Genomic DNA, 19263 nt, shown 5'->3' with positions numbered 1-19263 from the left:
TTCGCTCTGGGCCTTCAGAGAGGGTCAGGAGCGACTTTCTCTTTGTTGCCCAAAATTCACCATTTTTCAAACTTTCAAACTTTCAAATGCATCCAATAACGTCCAATCTTCTCTCCGAGAAACCCTGCACAAAACAAGTTAGCCAAAATTAGCGAGAAATAAACTCGAGCAACATTTTCGTCCTAGACCCTCAGCAAGGGTCAGAAGCGAAATTTACAATCTAGGCTAAATTGCTCAATCTTTTAGTTTCAAATCACTTCACAGGGCAAGGTAAGATCGTTTTCAAGGCCAGGAACAAGGTTTCAAGCTCAAACAAGGTGGCAAATGAAGTTTATAATGAATTTCGCTCTGGACCCTCAGCAAGGGTCAGGAGCGAAATTCCTAATCTTGGCCAAAATTCATCATTTTCTTCAAGGTTTTCAAACATTTCCAACTTTTCCTTCAAAATGCCTTGCAAGTCAAAAATTTGGTCAAATAAGGCAAGAAATGAGTCCTAGGTTGATTTTCGCCTTGGACCCTCTGGAAGGGTCAGGGGCGAGATTCGCTTTGGACCTCCTGAGAGGGTCAGGAGCGAAATCCGCCTTGGACCCTCGAGAAGGGTCAGGAGCAAGATTTGACTTTTTGAACTCTCTATCAGGATAATTTTTATGGAATATAACATTTAAGTATAAGTGACTTATACTTTAAGTTATATTCCATATATACTTTCAGGATGTTTGAGAGTGGTTTCAGACCTCCAGGAGTTATATTGCAAAATCTAGTTTTTTGAGGTTTTTCAGTTTTCTAGACTTAGTCAAATTTCAGGATCAAGACATTCCAGACTTAGCCAATTTTCAGGATCAGGACATCACTCAAGCCGGACTTGCTATCCATGTGATCCCCTTGGCGACACTCAAAATGCAAAGGCTAATGGACAAAACCTTAAAAGACCTAGAAAACAAACCCTAAAAAGCAAAAAAGTAGGGGTCCCCATTTGCAATGGGGCGATGTGTGAAATGGTCACAACAGGTTCCTTAGTGGGGTGTTACATGCATTCGTAGAGCGTCACCGCCCTAGTTGAGTAATGTTTGTTCCATCCTTCTTGTTGATATTGGCCAATATTCTCCTTGTCGCCCTAGTGTCATTTGAGTGGTTACGCATCCTTGTTTTGAACCATTTTTCTTGTCATTAAGTGTTCATGATTTTATTTATATACTTATGTGGGTGAATATATATATATTGGGAATCTAGAATCTGCATATTGAAGACCTGTAAATATGAACTGCCAAAGTCTGCCAGAAAATGCAGAGGACCAAGGCACTAGGTGCCCCGATCCCAAGGATCTGGGGCCTTCCTCTGGATCTAAGCCTGTGACTATAAATTATAGCTTTCTAGAAGATTGCAGCTCTATTGGATTATATATATATATACGTGTGTGTGTGTATATATATATATAAGAGCTCCTATCTTTGAGTGCTTAAATAATTATTAAATACTATTTATGGGTTATACATATATTCATACACATACATAGATGAACGCACATGTGTTAGTATGTATATACTTCGTCCTTCATATTATTGAATCTTTTTTTAGTCCCGAGCGATGTCTATGGTGGCGAACTATTTTTTTAATCACCACCGACAAGCACGTCGGGAGGGAATCATTTTCTTAAAGCTTATGCTTACCTTGTGGTAACGGTGAGTGCTACCACCTCATGTGCATCTGTTGATAGATTTCTTGGCTCTTAGCCTCCTCTTGGCATCGACTATAGATAGCCATTTGATCACCAGTTGGGGGGGTTAAGTTTTCAAGTTTGAAAGGCATTCTTTTCGAGAAAATGGGAATATGTTTCAGGAAAGTTGTATGAAAAGACAAACAAAGCATTGTTAATGTATAGTGAATTATTGTCTTCTGATAAGGAGGAAGGAAGAGTTTGTTGAAGACTCTGATGTGATAGTTCATCCCATCAAGCTTGAATCGCATGTTGAGGTCATAGCTTGTAACCAAAGTCGAATCTAGAGGAGCTTTGGCAGCATTGTCAATCTGTATCTACTTATATAGGCATGAGTTTTATCCATATCGATCTTTGTATTGAGTTTACTTTGAGCAGTCTTTATTTGATACGATAATGAGATATTTATGAGTCGTTTCCTCTTATTATGAAAATGAGATCATTGTGAACCATTTTACTTGATGAATAATGAATGTGAGAGCTCAAAGAAACGTATAGTATATGTTCTTGTTATTGCCTATAGTATTTCATTGAGTATAAGTTTGATTGTGTGAATGCATTCATCATGATTTTGTTCAGTGTACCCATTTCATGGTACTGATGCTGAACGATCCGAATGTAGACATGCAACATATGCTTGAACATGTATTTTCATGTTGAAGTTGTGTCTAACTTCGGTCAGGATCTAAGGTTTGTTTTCTTAAGGAATTCATCTTAGGGGGAACCAAAAGAAATGTTGTGAAATCTGTAACATAGAAGAAAGAAAGTCAAAGGAGCACATGTTGCTATTCCCTATCCTTGTAACCGTTATGTCTTGTTAAATGTTTAAATATCTATTCAATCAGTTCAAGTATCTGTTTGAGCCAAGTCGGAAGGATTAGTATACTCCCGGTACCTGCAACAAGTTGATTGACTAATTCTTGACCCAATGTGTTGGCAGTTAATGATGTATGTTCTTTTATGAATGGTTAACAGTGGTGTTATTTGGTCAGTAGGACCCCTATGAAATGTTGTGTAAGAACGCTTCCCTTTCATTATGCCGAGTAAGGGTGGTGAACATTGACTACACACTATGGTGCTTTGTTATAAAACCTTGGCCAAGGTGGCACTATAGTTAGCATGAGACCAATAGTTCACAAAAATCGAATACACCACTAGCCAGAGTGTCATACTAGTTAGGGGGTACCTACAGTGTATGACCAACTAGTCTGTGTAGGTTCTAAACACCAGGCTCAGAGGGCTTAATGGTATTTGATCTATTCTTAGTCTGCTACCCTCATGAAGGGTTGGGCCCTTCAAGTAGGAAGAAGCATGGGGGACTTATGTCCATGGTCCAGCGGAAAAGCCCTTGATGATGCTCTCCCTCTCCCATGTTAAACCATGATATGCATATGTTTTTCACAAGAAGATGATTTCCTTGTAATCTCTAAACCCTTCTCTTTCTTTCAGTTAAATTTAATAAATTTTAATATGGCAGTTATTTTCCCTTTCAGTTGAAGAAGTTAGTTAGTTGGTAGTTAAGTTAATTAACTATTTACTTTTCAGCTGAAATTGAAAGTAGTTGTAAATCCTTCATTAGATTGCTATTTAATTTGGCTATTTATTCCGTTTAAGTATTTTGGTTGTTGCAGTTTTGAATGGAAACCTTAACTTTAATAAGTCCTTGCATCTCTCTCTACATCCTCTTTTACACACTGGGCTTGATTTTACAATAAGTCCTCAAAAACTTCTCGCACTGCTTCCATACAGATTTACCAAGAAGAAACAACAGCAATAGAGGCTTCAAATTGTTAACAACTTCTAAAGCAGTTCTAAGACCATCAAGCAATCCACATCCATCATAAGCATTACGTTTGTAGCTACCCTGAAATTATTTGTTCCTGGAAGAACAAGAGGTGAGTTGAAAACCAATTCAAGAAGGTAGCAATCAGACATTGTAACCTTAGCTAAATTATCATTATCGAGTGGCAAAAGAAGCAAAAGCTCTTTGTTGACCATAAATCTATTCGATCTACAATAGAACATATTGGCCACTTTCATATTGTTCCACCAAGTGATCCATATACCCTTATAAAGACGATAATTCTTTTTTAACAATCTTTCCATCTTACATCAAAAGAAAAACTCGTTATCTTTCCAGTTTCCACTCAAATTCTGTTCCAACTAGTTTATCTTCTCACCTTAACATCCAAGCAATCTTTCCAAGATTCAAAGCTAACAAACTCCATGACTAAATTTTTTTTGTTGTAGTTATCAGAAACATACAATGAACATATTCCAAATTAATGGCCATCCTCCTGTAGAACAACACAAGCTATTCTAGAACAAGGTGAAAGCCATGTGTCCGCTATCATACATTCCCACTTCCTATCCAAAAGGATCATTACCCAGCATTCCCTATATCATGAAGAGTTGAAATCTAAATAGCATCAGGCCAAATGCCCTTAAGAACCCAATCCAAACTACTTAGGTTAGATCTGACCTTAAGACCTCTTTAAAGAAGACAAAATCAACATTCACCATAGATCTTTTCAACATTCTAACAATGGTCCTCATATACTGAACCTCTATCCCTGTACTATTCTATCTGACAACTTTGATCAACTTTTAGGAATAAGGGATTTCAAAATTCAGACCATGCTTTGACAGGGACAATCTTTTAAAACAATTAATCATCTTCTGATCTTTACACCTTTTACATCCTCAAATGAAGGTAAAGTTGTATTTTCTTTACTTCCTCAAAAAGCAGCATCATGGGCCCTACATATGGACCTAAAGTCTCTTTATTCTCATTACACAGTATTGAGATAACACTTAATCATCACCCTTTACCAAATCATCACCCATATACCCCAAATTAACCCTCTTTTTGACTTATTTATAGTCAAGGGCAGAGTTGTTTTGGATCTGTCAATTACTTCCCCAGATGAATCAACTATGTTATTCTTCTCTGATGAAAGACTTGAGTCTAACAACACGTTAGTTGAAACTGCCAAAGTCCTGACTTTTATCTAAAAAAGGTTTATTTCATGGGAGTGTTATGTAGACAAAGAATTATTAAGGTCGAGAAAATTATTGGCAAAGTGGGAAGTAGCTTCAGAGAAGAAATACGGTTGCTCCTTGGCTGAAGTGCACATATATCCTTCAAACAGTCTTTTTGAACTCTCTTCATTATTTATAGGTAATGGAGGAAGAGATTCAAGACCAGTAAGATATAAAGGAGGAACACACTAAGACTTAGAAATAGCATCCATTTTAATGTGAAAACATCCAGTGCCTTAGCCATCTTAGTACCAACCTTACTTCCACTTGCAAGCAAAAGGCAATCTTTTCTAAGATCCTTGGTAAGAGAATCAACAGGTTTCAAAGATATCAAAAACATAGCATTCAATAAGGTAAAATGCCTCTTGCTTCTTCATCCTTCAAAACTTCAACTATCATATTCAGACCTTGGGGCAAAAAAGACAATCATTAGAAAAGAACCTTTAAACTTCAATCAACTAAGCAACACCATATTTAGAGATTTGATCAAAGTTTAAGGCAGGGTCACATTACAAAGCACAAAAAGAGTTTTCCCTATATCCAAAAAGACACTCATGAAGGATGACTTCTTCTCCTCTCACAACCAAAGCTTCTCCCCCATTGATAAATTACCAATTACAAAAAAAAACAAATTTATCATTGAACGATTAAAAAAAGTAATGATAGACAATTGGAAAATCTAACTGATAGAAGATATAATATTCCATTCACAAAACTCCAGATCCTTAAAAATCAAGTTGATGTCAATACCTGTGTTAGGTTGCCCACTTGGATGTTGAACTTGTGAACAGTGTCCAGGACATCCCGTTTTGGCACTATTCGACCTATGAATACAAATAAACATTGTGTATTTAAGATATCCAAGACATTTATGGTTCAATTCTCAAATAATAGAGTTCAAATCTTTGTTTAAATTGATAATTAGGGTTTTTACTTCCAAAAAAGAGCAACAACTCAAAAGTTCAAAGCACCCTACTAATAAATAGCTCTCAATCTTATCATTTCAATAAAACATGATGAAATATAAGGACAAACCTTCCAATCTTAAAATTTTGACATCTGTTATGTAATATATCCCTAAGAATTCAAAATTTTAAAATTACCTTCTTACCAATAATTATGCTCATCAAATACCTTATTATAGACCACTTCAAGCTAATACAAAAAAGCTTTCTTCATAAGCCTTATACCCATTTTTTCTAATGGCAATTTTTAGGCTGATATCATGATAGAAACATGAAAGACAAAAAGCAACAATTGGTTATGGGTCAGTCACTCTAAAACTCCCAAACTTTAGATGCATTCAAAAAGAAAATTGTATAAAACTTAATTCATAGGGAGAGTGTTTCATGAATATATCCAGTGACATTCCACGACAATGCCAAAGACTTCTCCTGTTAATGGGGTAATCAACAATAAGAAAAAGAGTAGAGCACATTAAAGAGCTCCTAGAGCTGGGTAATTCAGTTATACTTCATTGGGACTTCTAAGGAAATAACATATTGGCTAGTGTTGGTGTAGTGATTCATTCTTCTCAAGGTATATTTGTTAAGGGCGATTAATTTTTTCTTGGATCCAAGGCAAACAATGAAGCTAAAGAATTAGAGCTTTTAAAGGATCTTAAACTAGCTTCCTCTTTAGGATGGAAGTTTTTGGAAGTGGAGGAGGATTCACATGTGGTAATAAGGGGTTGCAATAATAATTCCCTTAACAATTTGAGGCTTAAAAACATTTTTGAGGAAATCCATAATGTGAGGGCTCTATTTGAGTCAGTTTCCTTTTCGTTACTATTACAAAGAATGCAATCAAGTAATAGTTGGTAAGCCAATACAGAAATTTCTCAATTCACATTCTCCAGATGAGTGGGATATAGATGTGTGGCTGAAGGCAAATTACCCCATGAGATATCCTCTTCTCCTTGTTAACTGGGGATATCATAGTTTGATGAGTTAAGAATAGAGCAAGAAACAAGTTTAAACACCTCAAAAGTCCAAGAGACAGGATAAGAAACAGCCAACCCTGATGTCTAGCCTTATGTGGGACATGTTTGGTCACAATTGAACTTGTTGCTTATGCCTTGTTCTAACAGTGAAAAATTTGAATGTAGCTGAACAAGTCACCTATGTTTTGTTCGAAGAGTGACAAGATTTTTTAATTAGAAGTCCCTTGTCTGCCCGGATCATCCAGGTAGCATGTGCACCTGTTTTCCACATCTACATCTCCTGAAATCTAATGTTTGATAATTTGCCACAGAGAATGGATTTTGCCTTGCATTAGAGTTCATTAGAAATTCTTCAAGGAAGCAACCTAGAGGGATTGTCAGTCTACCAAACCAGCTGAATTTATAAAAGAAATCATTCCTGATCAAAATGCTGTTGTGGATAAAAGAAATCCAATTTTGCAGTGTCCAGATTCTTTGTCTGTACTTAAGAAGGTCCCGAATAAATACAAAGATCTGGCTATGGAGTACACTATGGAAGATGTGGATGAGCACGGGCATGAGAATGAAGTCAGTGGAAAAGTGTGGTGATGGAACAGAACAAGATAGGGATTCCAATGATATATATATATAGTTCAGATTATCCTCAGAGACTCTCTGATCTCTCTACCTGTTGTCAGATACATAAATTTATTAAAACAATTGTACTACCTTCACTATCAAAAACCCAGTAACAGAAACGAGAAAAAAAAGTTGAGCTCAATAATGTATTGTGGTAAAAAATTGGAGAAAAAAAAGCAGCAGGCTTAGAAAAAAAAACTTTGGAAACAGGGGGCTGAGTCTCAAATAACCAGCACAGAACAAACTTGGCTTGAATATTTTGGCTTTGGATATTGTACTATTTTCCTGAGAAACATAATTTCAAAAACATTTTTATAACGACAAATGGTAGATAGATACTGTTCATATGCTTAGAAACTGCTTAATTTGAATGATCAGTACTATCCTTGAATGAATTGTGTGAGTTTCTTAGTTTTCCATTTTCGGCATTTTTCATAAGGGGGAAATTTCTTGTTAGAATTGGTGGATCACAAAGCAACTCCCATTTTAGCTATCATAAAAAAGTACTATTTAATGGAAAACAAATATATATATATATATATATATTAGAAAATCCAAAACCCAAAATTTCTGTATATCCTATACTTGCTCAATCCTATCCTTCAGCACTTGTAACCCAACATTTTTTTAGTATCCGCAGCCCTAAACAGCCATGTCTGGTGAAAAACAAGTTATGTCTCCAGGTCTAAACAGCCTTGTCTAGTGAAGAAGTTGTGTTTCATATAATTTTTTTTTTAAAAACTATCTTTACAGATACATAAGCTCTTAATTGATAGATAGTTAATAAAAGATGGTGTGCATCAACCAAATAAATTTGTTTAACTTTTATGTAAATTTTACTTTGGAGTTAAAATATGACACTGAAAAGTGGTTAACTAGAATAATGTCAATAAAAAACAATGAAGAAAGTAATGATTTAAAAAGAAAGAAGAAGGATTCAAGCAGCACACAGAGTCTAGAAGTATATAGGATGCAGTGAGGAAATTTGAATGGCAAGATCAAAGAAACAATCTTGCGATGTGAACCTCACAAGCTATTATTGCCTTTGAGAAAATCCCATCGATCGAGTTTTTGGATGAAGACATTGAACAACAAATTAAGATTACAAAGAAAAGAGCGCTAATATGCAAACCAATCTTGACTCTTCTTAAATGCAGTCTATATTCAATCGATCAAACTTAGATCTTGCAGTCAGTTTTGATCTTGCGCTTATTTCTTGAATAAATTACTCCCAAGCTGAAGGGAGACCATTCGGTGCCAACATGGTTAACTCTTTGCCCTCTATAGCATGTCCAATGGTAGAGAGTTGATCTCTCAATTCAGTAATCCTCGTGAAGTATGAGGTGATGGATTCTTCTTTTGTCATTTTGATGTGGTGAAGTTGTTGCTTTAATGCAAGGGCTCGGCTTGTGTTGTTGATCTCATACATTTCCTCTAATGCTTTGAACATGTCATATGCCGTCTCCAACTTGGAAATAATTGGCACAATGTGATCTTTCACAGAGTCAACCAACATCTTTATTGCTTTGTGGTTCTTTCTCTTCCATTGAAGCTTCTCATCCTCTTTGGTTGGTTCCGGTATGGCTTTCTTCATGACTTCCAAGATATGAAGTTCGATGCTCCTTCAAGTCTGTCTTCAACTCTAATTCCATTCACCATCTTGACGTTTGATAGAAGTAGTCGAACTTAAGACAATAGTGGATGATAACCTTGCTTCTAAAAATCTGATCTGATCTTTCCTTAAGCCTGCTCTGATACCATGTTAATTTTTAGGTGATCAGATTATGTAGACAATAATTTCAAAACTGAGGATCTACGAACTGCTTAATATAGTTGATTCTCCACTTGCTGTAGATAGTCTTTTATCTGCTGTGGATGAATGCACACTGACTGCTGTAAAAGCTCCTTACTGCTGAAGATGAAGGTCTACACAGTTGCTATGAATCATTGAAGAAGATCAAAGATCACAATCTGTCAGATAATGTACGATCTGCTGAAGTGAATGGATACGATCTGCTTGATAGTTAGATGATTCGATTACCTTTGGAAGAGAGGAGAGATCGAATCATATACATGGATGGAGGAAGCCAATCAACACGTCTCTTCCAAGATCGGTTCCTCATCAACAATCACATCTCCTTAATAATTACGTCTTCTCATTAACTATTAGTTATATTTGATTAATATCCTTTGGTGACAATATAACTAATAAGTCTCTATGACAAGGAGTGGCGGTTTTGCAATTACGTATTGCAAGGTCAGTAATTAATCAATATCATTTATTGACTGTGAAAGGCTGATAGGCCACTCAAACATTGAATGGTTAAGTCAGTCCTGAAGAATCCGACCGAAGCTACACATCAACATAAGGCAGCTAAGCAAAAAACATGTGTGCAGGTCAAACACTCCTTTGAAACCAGACAATCATCTTGTTGCTTTAAGTGGAGAGGATACACCACAACCTCAATAAGGAGAATTCAAGAGTGTACAAGACTGACCTTTCCCAGTTCAGCCTAGCATTCAAGGCCACGCAAGTCCCTACTGCCAGATGTTGTTGCACATGCAATAAAGAAAAGACCAAATAACCAAAAAAATGTATGAAGAGGATGAGAAGCGATAGGGCTAGAAAATATTGCCCACACCTAGTTCAAGGAACTGCTAAAACAATCAAGATAAGAAAAAGTAATGAGTGTCAAATCTGGCTATTAAAGTTGACAAATTGAAAATGACAAGCCATGGAAAGCCCCTCAAGCAAACTCAAAATTTAGAATCACAAATAAATATAGTGAATTTAACTGAAGACTCTTGCCAGGAATATCCAAATGATATGATTTACGAAAGGCTAAAAGGAAGCAGAAAAAATCTGTGCATAATCAAAGCGACTAAGAAACCTGCTTTGGACAAAATTGCTCCTGCAGTAGTGGGAAAGACTCTTTCTTGTGATATCATATCACAAGAAAGGCTGCTAAATCAGCTCACTGTTGAGAAAAAACAAACTCTTCCCAAAGATTCTAAAATCATAAAATGTGAGTGATTTTAATGCCCCAAACAAGCAAAGATTCGGACAAGTCTCTCTTTCACCTTAATCTGCCCGAGAATTTATTTTTGTATCAACATCAAGGATTTAGTGCATGTGAAGCCTGGTGTAAGAATGTATATTTGGTCAAATGAAAGAGTGGGGTGCAGAATTCCCAATGGAATGCCTGGATTTATTGCAACTTACAAGTTATTGGATCAGAAATGATATATTTATTGAATTAGACATTATCCAGAGGGTTGGATCTGATCAGTCGATCATCCTTGTATCTATAACAGAGGAAAAAAGACCTAAAAGATGCTCATATAAGTTCTCATTATTATGGCTTATGGAGGAATCATATAGGGAGAAGATTCAGGAATGACAAAAGACAGAGAACTGTGGACCAAAGATGTTTATCATAGATCAAAAGCTAAAATTTGTAAAGGTCAATTTAAGGGATCAGAAAAGGCAGAGACTTGGGGATATCACTACAAAAAGTAATAGGAGCCCTGAGCAAGAATTGACAACACTCAAGGAAGAATTCAAATCAAGTGCATATTCCAGAAAATGAGCAGAACACTCCTAGAGGAGAAATTCAATGGAAGTAAAAATCTGAATTAGATGGTTTAAAGAGGAAGATGGGATATAAGAAATGTTAACTACTATCCTTCCCAGAAATGTTAACTACACAGTATAAGACAAAAATGAATATCACAAAAGGGGATGACCCCACAACGCAGTGATTAGCTGCGAGCCTCCTACATGGGAGGTCTTGGGTTCAAGTCTGCTCAAGCTCCATGTGTCCTGCACACAGGCAATGGAGAGATAAGGTAATGTCTGGGTGTAGAAGACAAGATGGCACAAGGAGACATAAAGTTGTTAATGCCAAATAAATATGAGGATGAGGCCCCTCAAAAATGTGGTCTCACTGGTTCATAACTCCAGTCAAAAGCAATTTGGCTTCGGCCCATTACCAAGGAAAAAAAACGAATATCACAAAAAATGAAGAAACAAAGGAGTTTTAGGGAATTAGGAAGGCAACTGTACTACTTTCAAACCCTTCTCACAGTAGACTTAATATAAAGACGGCTACTAAATAGGAAGTTTTCAGTATAATCCCAAGTGTTGTTTTAAAGGAAGAAAAACAGCCCCCCACAGCACAGGTGACCAAAGAAGATTATGTGACCAAAAAAATAATCTTGAGAACTAAATCATACTTTCATTGCCTTGATCCCAAAGAAAAAGAGTGGGTAGTTCATTAACTCTTGTAAACATAGAACAATTTCCCTTTTTAGCATAATCTACAAGATAATATCAAAAGTGACAACAAATACATTGAAATTGATACTACATTAATCATCCTAGATAAGCAAGACAATGTTAACAAGATAATAAATTCTAGACAGCATCATCCTAGCCCAGAAAATGATAAATTCAATAAATGATCAAAAGGCGGGGAGCATAATGATAAAACTGGATATGAACAAGGCTTAAGACAATATGCCAGCAGCCACTATTCGTCCTTAAAATTCTGAAACATCCCACCCTTATTCTGCCCTGTTTTTTCTGATTGCCAATCTGAATCTTCTGAGTTTGTTTTTGAGTGCTTCGATTTGATTTTTATGAGTTTTCAATGTGCAAATGTTTTTGTCATGATATGAAGCAATTATAAGAAAATTTAACATAAGAAATAACAACAAATATATGGACTGGAATTAAAATCAGAAGTTTGATAAAGTTCTGAACAGCAAGGTTCATGCCTACAGCATAGATATTTGTTTAATTCAAGCCTTATGTTAAGATCTAGTTCCATTTCAGTTATTTGATGATACTTTCAAAAAAAAAACGGTGGTTTTTCCCTCCCTTTCTGCTGAAAAGATTCAAAAGTTGTTATTTCAAATTTGCATAGGTTGTTGCATGTTACATTGTGAAAAATAGCAAGTGTGAATCAAAGTGTCCTGAATGATATTTGGAAGGCACACCACAAATAAACTAAAACCCTAAGTTGAAGAATGCTAAAATAAGCACCAAAAGGTCAGCTGAAGGGCCATAGAAAACCCGCAAAAGGGTCCCCTAATCGCCATGTTAGCCTATGACAACCAAAGTCATAGGCTAACCTCTAGAAATACTTGATGCTTAAAAAGAAGACATTATAAATTCTCAATTCTCAAACAGTAAAGAAGCTGCATTCTTCTTTGTATGCAGAGGTCTAGGACATGGAGACCCCGTCTCTCCATACTTATTCATTCTGGTGCCAGAGGGCCTGGGAAGATTGTTGTCTGCCATGAAGAATGTACAGAGCCTTCAAGGAATAACAAACACAATGGAAACCCAGGGGATAAATCATCTCCAATTTGTGGATAATACATGACTAGCAGGGAAAGCAACCACCTAGAAGCCCATCTTTATCAAAAGGTATTGGGGCAACAGATCAGCAAACAAAAATAATAACATTTTTTTTATTGAAAACAAAAACCTTTAAACTGCTATATGTAAAGAGCTAGATATTAACCCTTGGTATTTTCCTTGCACCTACATGGAAATTCTTCTAGTTGAAGGATGGAATTCCCATTCTATTTTGAAGGTCATTATTTACAAAAATGTTTGAAAATGTTATCTGGGAGGACAGGGAAGGAGTTGTCCTTGGCTGGAAGGGTTCAAATAATAAAAGCAACCCTACAATCAATACTTGTTTGCATGATGTCTGTTCTCCCAACTCTAGCTAAGGTTGCCTCAACAATCAAGAATTACTTGGAAAAACTTCCTCAAGAACAAATCAGTCGACCTGCAAAAAAATCCCTCAAATGTAACTAGAAAAAATTTGTTTGCCAAATGAATGGGTTGGTCTAGGCCTCCTACTGAAGAAGAAAATGAATGTGGATTTCAGAGCCAAGCTGTCTTAGAGATTCTATTGTGAGCATAATTTTGGGACTCTACAAGTACTCGTAATGACTCACAGGACTCACGAATTGTATCACTAGACGAGTCAACTCGCCATGGACTCACGAGGTGACTCCTGACAAGTCATGGGAAGTACTTGTACAAGTCTCACCCTCAAACTCACTGAGTCCTAGAGTCGAACTCTCGAGTTCTGGGTGTGGACTCCTGTCCACCTGGGCATGGCCAGCAAGCATAAAAACATAAAAGACTGACTTTTTTTCAAATTATTTTGGTCAATCTTGCCCAAAATAGGTCTGAACAGCGAAATAGGAAGGGAAGGAGAGGAGAAGAGGAGCATTTGAGATCCAAAAAGACACGAGTAAATATCAATCTCTTTTTTTCTGTTTTCTTGATTTGAAAATCAGAAAAAACTTGAAAAACTAGGGGAAATGCCGAAAAAAAAATTCATTTCTCTTCATAACCTATTTCCTAGCATTTTTTGCTTATTTTTGGATTATATTTTTTAACAATTAAATGTTTGTCATTTTCTTGCTGATTTTTTGCAAAACCCTACTGTTTTTTTCATTATTTTATGTTAAAACGAAAAATTTCAAGTTCAAGGTCAACGCAAAGGCCAAGTAGAAAAGACCCTGCATGGAAGTATGGCATACTAGGAGATTAAAAAGGCCAAGTCACTTGTACTAAATGCAATCATCCGATGACAGGTGGGATGAATAGATGAATGCCCTTCTTGTTGAGTATGAGTTGGAAAAAGCAGAAAAGCAAAAGAGAAAGGAAGCACTAGCGACAATGATGAGTCAAAATGTATCTACTTCAACGCCTACAAATTCCTTTGGTGGCCCAAGTCCAAGCATTCATCATCAATATTCATCTATTGTTGAGATTCATGAGGGTTCTTTTTCTATTGCTAGCTTGATTCCTTCATCATCACCGAATTACTTTCTTTTGCACTATGTTCCAAGAGCACAACCTTCACTTTAAGGTACCAAATGGAATAAAGAAAAACACCATGAGGCTAGGATGGCAGCAGCAAATTTTTGGTAATATATTAATTTGCCCTTCAATGTGACGAACAAAACATATTGGGAAAGTTTGGTGAAAGCATTGACAGTTGCAAGAAAGGAATTTAAGAATCCAACAGCTAGAGAATTGAGTGAGCCATTGCTACAGGAAACCATAAAAAATAAGTGGATTGTAGTTGATGATCAAAAGAAAGTTTGGCAAAGAAAAGGTTGTAGCATCTTACCAAATTGATGGATAGATGGACAAAATAGTACTCCTAAACTTTTTAGTGGCTTCTAATTGTGCATCGTCATTCCCGAAGTCTATAGATGCCTCACATGAAGTCAAATGTGTTGAGACTTTGTGCAATCTACTAGATGGGGTGATCCAGGATGTTGATGTTGAAAATGTTGTCCAAGTTATCTCAGACAACGCAACTACATAAATAGTTACATGCTTAGACAAGGTGATCCCGAACGTTGGGGTTGAGAATGTTGTCTGAGTTATCATGGACAATGCAACTGCTTATGTAGCTGCAAGCAGACTACTTATGGAGAGGTATCTTACTATTTCATGGACCCCTTGTGCTACACATTGCTTGGATTTGTCGTTACAAGTCATTGTAAAGATTGGATGGGTCAAAAGTGTGGTTGAAGATGTTAAAAATATAACCAAATTTATCTACAACCATACTTGAGTCCTTCCTTTGATGAAAAAACACACAAATGGAAAGGACCTTGTGCGACCAGGAGTGACACAATTTGCTAGCCACTTCCTCACTTTGCAAAGCATTCTTTTTTACCATTTGTCATCTCAAGCAAATGTTTGTGTCTAATGCTTCATTGGAGTCTCCATTCTCCAAAAAAAATTGAACAAGAGAAGACTGTAAGTACAATTTTTTATAACACATTCAACAAAGGAGAGGAGTTAATCGTGGTAAGTAACAAACTCAAACATAAACTTTATACAAAATAATCTACTTGTTGGTTTTTTAGGGATTAATTTTGTAATAGTTTAAAATTTGTTTTCAATTTTTTAGGTGAACGAACCTTTAGTCACAATTCTTCGCATGGTGGATGGAGAAGGCATGCCAATGGGTTTCCTTTATGAGGCCATGGATAAGTCCAAAGAGGCCATATTCCATTACTATGGTGGAAATAAGAAAAAATATGAAATCAAATGGTGCATCATTGATCGTAGATGGACGAACCAACTCCACCAATCGATACATGCCTTGGCTTACTACTTGAACCCAAATTCTACTTCTACACATTTAAGGCTAATCAGAAGGTCATGGCATCTGTTATCACATGCATTGATAAGATGGTGTCAGATAGTGACTTGAGAGACAAAGTTCTTCATGAGTACGAGGTGAGATTTGCTATATCTTATTTTTTTATTTGGCAATGTTGGCATCCATTTTACATACATTACAACTAATTTTCTATATTTCATCTATCTATTCAAGGTCTACAAAGGTGCAAACAGGAAACTCTTTTCATCACCTCAAGCAATTGATAGGAGAGAAAAACAACCTTTTGGAGTAATTACGACACTTTATCTACTTATTTATTTAATTAGGTCATTTAATTACTTTATTCACTTAAGCTAAACTTAGGTGCTTTTTGCTTTTATTAAATTAGGCTAATAATAGCTTAAATTTGTCACATTCATTATGATTGTGACAATTCACACTTGCTAATTTAATCTACCATTACAGTTTTGCATCTAGGGTTTCATTCATCCTTTTAAAAGAATTCCATCATTCATTGTAATCGTATCATTTTGTGCAATCAATATAGAACTCTCAAGTTGCGATTAGCAAATTAGCCCTGCTTGATCTCTTTTGTGTGACAAGCGTTTTGCTTGTAGATGATTCTTGGCTTGTGAAGTTAAATCATCAAATTCTACATGGTATCAGAGCTATAGATGATTCTTAGCTTGTGAAGTTCAATCATCAAATTCTACATAGTATCACAACAAATCTGGTAAATTCTTGCCCATATCCTTGAAGGATCTAGCCTTGAGAGATTTTTCTATGCACATTAGGCTCAAATGGAAGTTGCCATCACATTCACAACATCCCAAAACCTATACTTTGGCTATCATTTTGTCAAAATCCGAGAAGTTGAAGTTTTGGGTCAATTTTGCTAAGGGCATGCAAATCAAGGCAAAATCCAAGGTCTACAAAAAATTTGGGCACTTTGGAGCGAAATCAACCTCATCATCCAACTCAGAATGCCCAAACACACTAAGATTGCTTGTCAAATAAAATTAAATCTGTGATCAATGAATTTTGAGCAAAAAAGTTTGGGGGGTTTGACTCGCAGTACAAAAATTTGCACTATCGTATAGGCTCGTAGGGCATACAACCAAATCACTTCCTATGCAATTATTATTTTTTGTAGCGGTCAAAAGAAAATCCTATGTTTCAATTTTTTTGCAAAAAAAACAATATTTTTATATTTTTGTGGAGGCAAATTTTTTTTGCAAGGTCATAGGGTCCTATGCCAGGCCATTCAATCACTACAGCCCCTACATACCTAATCTGACCGAGTAACTTCAGCACAGGCAGTACTTTTCCAACACATCAAACAGAATATTGTGATTCCAACAGAAGATTCTGGTCACCTTTTCCAATAGGGAATCTTGACAAAATATTCTAGTAAATATTTTTCTAGTGAAGAGGGCATTTTTCTCAACGACTAGGAATATTTGCTAGCATCAACATCATACAGACACATGTAGGCTCCTTACAAAACTTCACGCCCTAATTGATGTGGAGTTGGTTTTTTGGCCATAACTTCATACGAAATCAAAATTGTGCAAATCAGATATCCTTGAAAACCTTGTTCCAACATTGATCCAGTGGTATTAGTAATTTTGCCAAATTCTACTCCAATTTTCCATATCAGGCCTGTAAGTTTTGATTTTCAATTTTGCACTTCTAGGGTCATATCTTGTACATCAAAACCCCATTTTGCGCAAACGAGTAGGCATTGGAAAGCTGGTGGAATCCTCTGTGCAAATCTCAAGTTCATTTTTCCAGATTTTGCCCTAGGTACATTTTATTCATATTTTTGTGATTTCAGTATTTGGTTGATTACTTGGACGTTTTGGCACTTGGAAAAAGATTTGTTGTCAAAGAGGGATTTATTTGATCTACTTTAAATGTACTGAGATTTTTGGGGTCCAATAATTTCACTTGAGGTATCATTGATTTTTTTGTTCATCCTTTTGTTATCAGCCTAATAAAAGGTAATTATGAGTCTTGGTGAAAGGGCATTTTGACACATCCTAGGTGGCTTGATTTTTGCCTTATCTATATGGACTCATCCCTCAACCAACCTTAGAGAGGGGCAACTATGCTTGGAGGATCATATAATGACCATATTGTAGGAGTGATTGGTTGTAAAGTTGATGATGAAACTATGTGTACTTCTTCGGAGATAGATTGTCCTCACACACTTTTGACTCGCCTTTGGGAGATCTATGGAGACCCTCATATCTCTCCATTTCTAGAGGATCTTGCAGTAGATTGTCTCATTCCCCTTGCACATGCAAATTGCATACCCTATGATCATGATAATTTTGAGATCTTGAGTATATCACAAGTCTCATGTCCTAATGGATCAAAGGCTTGTCTCTCAATTCTCACTCCTCAAATCTCACTCCTCAAATTGAGACACCATCTCAATATTTCATCATCTTTTGTTGTTCTTGATCAGATTGGCATTGGCTCAAGCATTGCCCTCTATGTTCAATTCAACAAGTTGATTCAATTCCACATATTGACACACTCCAAACATTGGGGACATGATTGAAGATATTTCATTCCACATTGATGGCAGCTTGAGCATTCTTGTCATCCCATCTTCAGTGCCTTCAAATGTTGTTCATCAAGTATCTTCAAAATTATTTGGATTTGCTCCAATTAATTTGGCATCTTTTGATTCAAACATGTGGATGGTTGTGTAGTCTTCCATGGAACACATCATGAGACTATTCCTTCCATCTCCTTTCATGGAGTTGCTTATGCCTTGGCCATTTTATTTGTTTCTTCTTGAGGGAAGGAACATGGTTCGCCGCTCTTGGATATTCTTCAACATTCATCTTTGAGCATTCACCTTCGGCATTGAATCTTCTTCGTTATGGGGGGGATTCGTCATCCCTTCCTTTCTCTCCTATGGTAGTGTTGTGACGTTTTCACACATCGCCCCATTGCAAATGGGGACCCTTGCTTTTTTTTGGCTTTTTAGGGTTTGTTTTTGGGTCTTTTAGGGTTTTGTTAGTTAGCCTTTGCATTTTGAGTGCTGTCGGGGAGATCAATAGGATAGCAAGTCCGGCTTGAGTGATGTCCTGATCTTGAAATTTGGCTAAGTCTGAAAGTCCTGATCCTGAAATTTGGCTAAGTCTGGAATGTCTTGATCCTGAATTTGACTGAGTCTGGAAACTGAAAAACATCAAAAAACTAGATTTTGCAATATAACTCCTGGAGGTCTAAAACCACTCTCAAACATCCTGAAAGTATATATGAAATGTCACTTATACTTAAATGTTATATTCCATAAAAATTATCCTGATAGAGAGTTCAAAAAGTCAAATTTTGCTCCTGTCCTTCACTGAGGACCCAGACCGAATTTCGCTCCTGTCCTTCTCCAAGGGACCAAGGCAAAGCCCTCTTGTCCCTCACCAAGGGACCAGGGCGAAAATACTTATTTGAGCCATTCCTGGCCTTGTTTGGTTAAATTGAGACATCAAAAGCATGGTGAAGGACGAAATGAGCATGATAGAGCATCCAGACTTGATCAAAAACAATGAAATGATGAAGTTTTTGCCTAGAAGGTCAAATTCGCTCCTGTCCCTCACTGAAGGACCAGAGCGCTTTTCTTTATATGCACAATTTTAGACCTTTTTTGGACATTAACTTTTATTCATAGCATGAAGTAAGATGATATCTTCCTTAGCCAAGACATTTTTTGATGAAAATTGTAACGATTTGGCCTAGAAGGACAAAATCGCTCC

General features: G+C 36.4%; 1 protein-coding gene across 1 annotated transcript in view; it reads right to left on the bottom strand.

Moving 5' to 3' along the window:
- LOC131073492 (structural maintenance of chromosomes protein 5) overlaps positions 1–19263 on the bottom strand; it is a 133747-nt gene that overhangs the window by 92768 nt on the left and 21716 nt on the right. The window contains exon 4 of the mRNA XM_058009925.2: positions 5507–5580. Coding sequence (XP_057865908.2) covers positions 5507–5580 — 74 coding nt within the window. The remainder of the gene's footprint in view (positions 1–5506; positions 5581–19263) is intronic.

This window comes from Cryptomeria japonica, chromosome 1 (genome assembly GCF_030272615.1).
Source record: "Cryptomeria japonica chromosome 1, Sugi_1.0, whole genome shotgun sequence".
Taxonomy (NCBI): domain Eukaryota; kingdom Viridiplantae; phylum Streptophyta; class Pinopsida; order Cupressales; family Cupressaceae; genus Cryptomeria; species Cryptomeria japonica.
The sequence above is the reverse complement of the archived record's forward strand: the minus strand, read 5'-3'. Positions and strand labels throughout refer to the sequence as shown.